The sequence below is a fragment of the Rattus norvegicus genome, chromosome 3 (genome assembly GCF_036323735.1).
Source record: "Rattus norvegicus strain BN/NHsdMcwi chromosome 3, GRCr8, whole genome shotgun sequence".
In the NCBI taxonomy this organism is placed as follows: Eukaryota; Metazoa; Chordata; class Mammalia; order Rodentia; family Muridae; genus Rattus; species Rattus norvegicus.
This window is the reverse complement of record NC_086021.1, coordinates 137,028,873-137,037,502: the sequence shown is the minus strand read 5'-3', so window position 1 is coordinate 137,037,502 and position 8,630 is coordinate 137,028,873. Positions and strand designations below refer to the sequence as shown.

Below are 8,630 nucleotides of genomic sequence, written 5' to 3'. Positions count from 1 at the left end.
AGCTCCCCTAGGTAGGCACTCTGAGCTTTCTGAGTTAATAGTCTTGGGTTGCTTGATACTGCCAAGAGATATGATCTCCCCAGATCTTATAGAAACAAGAATTTGCCAAAACAATTTTTTTAGGCAGAGAATATCTCTACACTTTTCAATTTGGACTGTGATCATGAACGTGCAGATGCTTCATTCACCACCTTTGCCTGGTGCAACTCAATCCAGGCTCGTTCTGCCGACCACCTAGCACTGACATGGCTTCAACATGAGGCTGGCTATGGTATTATAAGCACCCTGGCATTATCAGAAGGCACAAGCTTGCTTCCAGGGTTCCCCTACCCTATCAAGCCTACACCAGTGACTGCATACCGTGTGTACCCTGACCCATGCAAGGAAGTGCAGGTGTCTCTCCAGAAGTTCCTGCTAACACAGTTGATGGAGAACTCCTGCAGGAGAACACAGTAGCACCATCCAGTTACCAAACTCCAACTGGGAAGCTCCCTCAGCTTAAGTCCAAGGAGGCAAGAGAGGTGATACACTTCTGGGTGTGCATCTACATGCCCTTTTTTTGTTCCAGACATCAGGACTTCAAATGTTCAGCTAACCCAGGAAAACCCAATATTTTTAACATTGACACCATCTGCACATTGTCCAGGGGGAAATAATGTCTGTTTCCACCACAATGACACACTTGCAAATGTGTCATAGTCTGCCACCCCTTGCTCTTCCAAGGATTAGAAATTATTTCAGTGTAATTCTTCCCCTAAGAATTCCCACCAAGCTTCTTCCCCTCCCCCTACCTTCAGTCTGGTTGTGAAATCAGTTAACCCAAGGGAAAATTTCTCAGCTCTTCACTTCTGCTTTTAAGACTATAAAACGAGGGAGAGAAAACTAGTGGACAGCAAACCCCGGGTGGTTCAAGGCATAACAGGCTCATCTGGGATCCTCTCCAGTCAGGCTTCCTTGTGCAAGTAAGACTTATCTCTCACAACTAAATACTCAGAAAAAGGCTCTGGCTGGCTCCCTCTCCCTCTCCCTCTCCCTCTCCCTCTCCCTCTCCCTCTCTCTTCTCTCCCTCTCTCTTCTCTCCCTCTCCCTCTCTCTTCTCTCTCTCCCCCTCCACTGATGGGCTTTGGGCTTTTTATTGATAAAAAGTAGCTGTAAGTCCAAGGCTTATGAAATACTCTGGAAATGAATACTGTTCATACAGCAGCTGACATCTAAAAAGTAACTACTGTCTCCTAGAAAAGTTTTTCTGTTTGGGGTTCCACTCAGCTGTTGCTTTCTTCTAGAGCAGCTTCCTAATGCAGTTCCCCATGTTGTAGTGACCCCCCCCCAACCCTAAAATTATTTTCATTGCTACTTCATTCATGTAATTTTGCTACTGTTATGAATTGTGATGTAAATGTCTGTGTTATCCAATGGTCTTGGGCGACCCCCATGAAAGGGTCTCTTGGCTCCAAAAGAACCACTGTTCCAGACCCATACAACAGCTCCTCCATTCACTTATTCCTCAGAGATCAGTTAGCATGCCTGCCCTGAACTAGAGCTGAGAGAAATACAACTGAAGGTAGCCCCTCAGAGAGCTACATTGGATGACCACCCACTTCTCTTCACACAGGTGTCTGAAGCAGCTATGGCAACTGTCCCTGAACTCAACTGTGAAATAGCAGCTTTCGACAGGTCAGTGGGAACTGGAGAGTGGCCATGTGTCTGGCGCTTGGCTCTCAGGAATGGAGGGTTATCTACTTTCAGAGGCCAGAGTGTCCCCAACTCATCTCCTTCAGTGGCTATCAGTTCAATTGCCTTGGCTTAAAGGCTGATTTCCCCACTCCCAAGCCCAGCCTGGGGACTTAGGTGCTGTCCCTACAGGGACTCCTGCAGATGCAATGGAAAGAAAAGCTTCCACACGGACAGTATAGGAGATTCTCTTGCAAAGTCTGCCTTGGAAGCAAGGGCACAGAGCTCTGACTTCAGCTAACTCTGCTAGTCTAAAATTTAAGTGTCAGAAGTCAACAGGGAGCACCCAGAGTATCCACTTACCTGGCCCAGAAACTGCTTCCAGACTGCTGCTTATGTAACACTGGAGAACACGCCAGAAGTCTTCAGGAAGCTTTGAGTGTCATGCTATGTGTGGTTTTATTAACAATGAGGGTCTCTCTGATCAGTATTGATAAAGAGTTATCACTTGACAATGTCTGTTTTCATTCCAGTGAGGAGAATGACCTGTTCTTTGAGGCTGACAGACCCCAAAAGATTAAGGTGAGACTCTGAGTTTGGCTCCCAACCTGTGGAGGGACCCTAGCATGGGAAAAACCCCAAACAGGGTGAGGGATACTGGGCTGCCTTGCTCTCACACTATTTTGTGATGGGATTATTTTGCCTCTTTTAGTGACACAGACAAGGCAACCCACACACTGAGGCTCCCACACAGTTCCACCTATCATAGCCACACACCAAGGCTTGCTGACAGCAATCATGATCTTTTAGGCCAGGAAGACAATCAGGTCTCCAACATACATTTAGTCCTCCCTTGAGATGGATGGAGCTTAATCTGGTCGCTTAAGTCAAACTCTAGAAGCTGGAGAGGATGGCTTTCAGAATTAGCATATCTTCCTTCTCTGACAAATACTAGCTTTGTATGTTCCTGGAGAGGAGAGTAAGATAATAAGAAATCAGTGATAGAAACAAAAAGTTATGAGTTTTTAAAAATAACTTGTGGCCTTAGACAAGGTCTTTAATTGCTGTGTGATTGCAGACAAGTCCCCACTGTGTCCTTTGGGCTCTCATCTCAGAAACACGGGGCCTGAGTCAGAAGATATCTGAAATGTTGGCATTCTGCAACAACCTTCCATTTGGAAATGTTCTCAGTGTTGCCCAAGTCCATTCTAGCCCAAGGGCACTTTCCAGACTTGCTCTTATGGAAAGCCATGTTGCATCCCAGCTGTCCCTTCCCATGATGACTGGGAACGCTGTACGGCCACACAGCATCAGTCCAGCCAGGCCATTGCTCCTGTCAGTAGGCAGCTGCTTCTCTCAGACCTTTTCCCAGGTCCTCAATAGTCTCCCTCAGATGCAAATCTAGTCCTCAGCTTAAATGAAGATATTTTAAGACCAGGTTAGCTCAGCTCCTAGGGGAAGCCTCTCACCTTCTCAGCCAGGATCTGGCCTCCACTGCCTGCTCCAGAACCTGGCTTTCACTGGGAACCTCTACTCTGGACAGAAACCTCTCTCCCTGTCAACTTTTCCTTTACTCTATTGAAAATTACCTATCATTGCCCTTCAAGCTTTGAAACCATTATCATGCCTCAAGGAAACTTTGGCTAAGCCTTAACGTGGTGTTTCTCCAAAGAACAGGAAAGCGGCAATATATTTTACAAACAAAAGCGGTGCTTATAGAGTTTGCCAAATGCCTTGAAGAAAGAGTGGATTAAAAGTTATTGAGAGCCTGTTGGTGATCTCAACTGAATAGGAGACAGTATGTACATACTGTCATGAGTAGTCAAATGTTTGAGCAGCAAGGACACCAGATGATGAAAGGTTTAAGTGGGTCTAATTATACAGTGAGGCAAGGTCTGTACGAGAAAGGTAAAGTAGGAATGAGGTTTAGTATAGAGAATGCCAGGAAGCCTTGTCTGGTTGCCATGTACGCCTAGTTAAGCCACTTAAATTCTTTGGGCTCCAGAGACACAGGGATTGAGGGCTAAGAACTTATCCCCAGGGCCCTTGATGTCCTCTGGGGTTAATGTAGGAGTTTCCCAATCTGATGACATGATGTGCTCACTGCCTGGTTTCTCCACAGGATTGCTTCCAAGCCCTTGACTTGGGCTGTCCAGATGAGAGCATCCAGCTTCAAATCTCACAGCAGCATCTCGACAAGAGCTTCAGGAAGGCAGTGTCACTCATTGTGGCTGTGGAGAAGCTGTGGCAGCTACCTATGTCTTGCCCGTGGAGCTTCCAGGATGAGGACCCAAGCACCTTCTTTTCCTTCATCTTTGAAGAAGGTACTTAATGAGGGCTGAGAGCAGACAGCAGGCCTTCGCTCCGGTCCTTCTCAGGCTACCTCTTAGTAGTCAACTCCTCTCACCAAGTGCAAGACCTTAGTGCTAGACATTCCAACCATTAGAAAAAAACAAGGAAGTTTCCAAACAAATCAGTTCTGTCTTGGGCTGATTAAGTTAAAGAAGGCTTTAATGATGCTTACATTTGCAAGTCAGTCATTGATTCTAGTGTACTTTGGCTTACACTAGAGCTTGCAAATCTCTCCCTGTTGAACTGGTCGTATTACTGCCATCGTTTTATGCAAGTGCCACTACTGCTAGTCCATAGTGAATGGTCATAACACTGAAACTTGTCTCAGGATGCCAGATCCCATGTTCTTGCCCAGCTCCCTCCCAACTTCTTTATACCCACACTAAAATTAGAATAGAATCTTGACCGTGCGTGCTTAGATGTTGCTGCTTCACTTCATGGTGCTTGCATTTCTAATTGTCTCACTAAACAATCTGCTCTTCGGCGTTCAGAGCCCGTCCTCTGTGACTCGTGGGATGATGACGACCTGCTAGTGTGTGATGTTCCCATTAGACAGCTGCACTGCAGGCTTCGAGATGAACAACAAAAATGCCTCGTGCTGTCTGACCCATGTGAGCTGAAAGCTCTCCACCTCAATGGACAGAACATAAGCCAACAAGGTAAGTAGGAACATCTTGGTTTCCCTTTCTGGCGTCCTGGCAGCCTACTAGATCTCTGTGTATTAAGGCGGAACACTATGGCCGATATACAAAAGAAAAGGAAAAGAAAGAAAAGGAAAGGGAGGGAGGGAGGGAGGGGGGGGAGGGAGGGAGGGAGGAAGGGAGGGAGGGAGAGGGAGAGAGAGAGAGAGAGCATTTTTCCCAGCCCGGTTATATAGGGATAAGGAATTAGTGTGAAGTCATTTGATGGACGTGCAATAACTGCCTGTGGGTTCTTTTCCCCTCATTTGAGGCTGAAATGTGGATGGTAGAGAACTGATATGTCCATTTCTGTCCCCAATCCTGTCCCTTGTGCTGATATCCTTCCCACCAATACCACACGGTTCCTTGTACGGAGGTTTACTGACCATCAGGAACGAACATCTCTCTTCATAATAGCAAGCATCCCAAGGGCAGTCAGGGTATCCTTAGATAATGGGATGGACCTGGTGCCACTCCACCATGGCTGAGGGGACAAGAGCGAACAGCAGCAGTGTGTGTGTCTCCTTTTAGTTTCTGATCTTAGAAGCTTTAGAGGGAGCTGTCTGCTCCGGTCCAGGTGAAGAAAATCTTATTTCTTTATGACTTTTATAAAGAATAATTTTTATTTCTTAATAAAGTCATAAAAGCACCAATTGAGGCGCTGTGACTAAGATCAAAATGGGGAGGAATGTTCTTTTTTGAAGCCACTCTCCCAGCTAAGACAGTTCTAGCCACCTACTACTCTATTTTTCTCAAAAAGTGCTGGCCCGAGTCCTTTTAGGAGCACAGCTTTGCTTTCATAGCAACCAAACCGTGTGCCTTATTCCTTGGAGATTAACAACTAGACACCTTCTCCTCTCCATTGCTGCTCCTAAGAGGCCCTGAGGAAACCCTGGATCAGCCCACTGACCTTGCTACTGTATATGACTATGATTGTCTAGCACTACTAGTCCATATCTTGTGTCTGAGGAAGCTCATTCTGGGGTCCCACAGAGGACTGCATGGGGTTTGCCTGGTGGGTCTAATGCTTGAGTCCACCCTGCACTGCTGTGCCCTTGACCCAGACTCCTTTCCTCTCCAGTGGTATTCTCCATGAGCTTTGTACAAGGAGAGACAAGCAACGACAAAATCCCTGTGGCCTTGGGCCTCAAGGGGAAGAATCTATACCTGTCCTGTGTGATGAAAGACGGCACACCCACCCTGCAGCTGGAGGTGAGTGCATGGCACAGAGAATCGGCCCCCATTGCTCACCTGAGACTCTTCACCTTTACTCATTTCCCAGACATCCACTTACCCCACCTGCCAGAAACCGTCGAGGTCTTCTGACGATCTACATAAATCTAGAATAAAATTAGCGTAACTTTTAAGTGCAGATAAACCTCACTGCCACCATGGGAAAGTAATCCTTTCTGATGCCTTGTCATGCCCAGCCACCATTCATTCTCACCGCCAACAGAACTTGCAGTGTCAAAGGATGAAAGGGTTGTATGTGGTGACAGTTTTTGCTCATTTGACAGGACAGTTTGAAGAACTAAGTGACAGGGTTCATCATCAATCCTCAGTCCTCTCCTAGCACCTGAAGCTTTCCTAACAAAAGCTTCATTCCTGAGCTGATGCCATTCCATCCAGGGCTTTAGGGGAGATGTGACAACAACAACAACAAAATGCCTGGAAACTAGGCATTCATGGAAGCTTTAATATAATTCTCACCCATATGATCCTCCCTCAGGATTCAGAAAGAACAAAGGGTTCCTTCGGTGATTATAGAAAGATGGGGTTCAGCAGTAAAGCGTGTGGCCTCAAGCCCATGACCTCTTTTTCAATCTCCTCTCCAGCTTGTTTTATCCTTCCCATCACACACACACACACACACACACACACACACACACACACACGCCCATGGACATAGACATGAACACAGTTTTATTCTTTTCTGCAGAGTGTGGATCCCAAACAATACCCAAAGAAGAAGATGGAAAAGCGGTTTGTCTTCAACAAGATAGAAGTCAAGACCAAAGTGGAGTTTGAGTCTGCACAGTTCCCCAACTGGTACATCAGCACCTCTCAAGCAGAGCACAGACCTGTCTTCCTAGGAAACAGCAATGGTCGGGACATAGTTGACTTCACCATGGAACCCGTGTCTTCCTAAAGATGGCTGCACTATTCCTAATGCCTTCCCCAGGACATGCTAGGGAGCCCCCTTGTCGAGAATGGGCAGTCTCCAGGGGAAGCCTTTGTCCTCTGCCAAGTCAGGTCTCTCAGAGCCATAAGAAAACCGTGGCACATTCTGGTCAAAGAAAACGTGTGTTTCCCTCCCTGCCTCTGACAGGCAACCACTTACCTATTTATTTATGTATTTATTGATTGGTTGATCTATTTAAGTTGATTCAGGGGGGTCACGAGGCAGCATTGTCGACAGAAGAATCTAGTTGTCCGTGTGTATGGGATGAATTGAATTTGGACCAGTGCACAGCCAGCACTGAGTTCTTTCATTGATGCTGAAAATGAAGAGTTTCATATTGTGTGGATGAGAGTGTTTATGAATGAAGCACAAGCACATCATTTTGATGAGTATGAAATAAATGTCACTAAAACAAAAACCTTTCTGCCTGGCTATTGACTTCCCTTAGAGTTTGCATAGGAAGAAAAAGAAATTGGCCCATGAGGATCCTTCATGAGGTCAAGAAGCCCGTTCCTCACAGCTGAGGGCAACAAAGGACCCTAGGCACATCTTTGTGTCTAAACCTTCTCACTAACCCTCTCAATGTCTCTCCCCCCAAAGGATATTTGAGGACTGGGGAGATGGCACAACCAGTAAAGTGCTTGACCGTGCAAGCAAAAGAACTTGAATAAGACCCCCAAGATCCACATAAAAACCCTGGCATGGTGGGTGGGGCACACCTGTAATGCCAATACCAAAGATGTGGGAACAGGAAGATCCCTGGGGCTTGACAGACAGTCTACTGAGTATCCACATCTAGCAAGGGACCCTGTCTCAAAAATTAAGGTGAAAATAACTGAGGAAGATAACTGATTTTTATCTCTGGACTCCACCCTTATATACATGCTCATACACACACACACACACACACACACACACACATACCCCTAGCACATACACACATAAAGGAATTTTCATTACACATGATTTATCCAAAAAATAAGATCAGCTGAAACTTTAAAGGGAGTAAGGTTTGGTCCTAAGTCATTTAGTTTACAGACACCTGTTCAACAAATGCTTGAGCTCCTAGTAGAGAGATGAAAAAGCTAAGAGTTGTGAATAAGCTTAGATAGGAGATAGATGGATAGAAAAATAGATGGAGGATAGGTAGACAGATAGATATAAAAAATAAGGCAACATGACCAAATAGAGGCAAGATAAACTATAAAAGGAGTAGCCAGGAAAGACCTACAGGATCTGGCAGGAGAGATGACAAGCCAGGGAGGGTGACATTCGAGTCAGATCTAAAGGAACAAGGGCAAGTTAGAAAAATGAAAAACAGGGCACATAAGGTCTAGGGACCCAAAGAACAAAGGCAAGGGGATATGAGAGTTAATGATACACAAAGAAAATGAAAAATAACAAGAAGCTAAGACAAAACACAAATTGCAGAAAAAGAAAATTGTACTTCATCCCATCTAAAGGATAATTCTCTGAGCATACGAAGCGTTCCTTCAAAACATGAGTGGAAGAACACAATGAGTGTCCAACAAAATGATAAACTTGAAGGGTTGTTAACAGGGCAGGCTGGTCACAGGAAGGGGAATGCCATCAGAGCCTGGGCAGAGCAAGGGTCACTCAACGCTACTCATAAGAAGAAATTCAACTCTAAAGGACTTTGAGATATTGATGTGTTCCTGTGTGATGGCCAAAAATCAAAGGTTTGACACGCCCTGTTAAAGTTGGCAAAACTGTAGGGAAACCCC

At 45.7% G+C, this 8,630-nt stretch overlaps 1 protein-coding gene across 1 annotated transcript; it reads left to right on the top strand.

Annotated features, from left to right (window-relative positions):
* The first annotated feature begins 921 nt into the window (after positions 1 to 921).
* Positions 922 to 7,303, top strand: Il1b (interleukin 1 beta). The gene is made up of 7 exons (NM_031512.2): positions 922 to 962; positions 1,613 to 1,674; positions 2,205 to 2,253; positions 3,794 to 3,995; positions 4,515 to 4,682; positions 5,785 to 5,915; positions 6,643 to 7,303. Exons 2-7 carry the CDS (start codon positions 1,628 to 1,630, stop codon positions 6,850 to 6,852), a joined length of 807 nt encoding a protein of 268 aa, NP_113700.2. The 5' UTR covers positions 922 to 962; positions 1,613 to 1,627; the 3' UTR covers positions 6,853 to 7,303.
* Positions 7,304 to 8,630: the final 1,327 nt, after the last annotated feature.

Excerpts from the sequence above, each read along its gene's own strand:
- Il1b (NM_031512.2), top strand. The coding sequence starts at position 1,628 with ATGGCAACTGTCCCTGAACTCAACTGTGAAATAGCAGCTTTCGACAG. Across the intron at positions 1,675-2,204 it reads GAAATAGCAGCTTTCGACAG|TGAGGAGAATGACCTGTTCT; the intron begins GTCAGTGGGAAC and ends TTTTCATTCCAG. Across the intron at positions 5,916-6,642 it reads CACCCACCCTGCAGCTGGAG|AGTGTGGATCCCAAACAATA; the intron begins GTGAGTGCATGG and ends TCTTTTCTGCAG.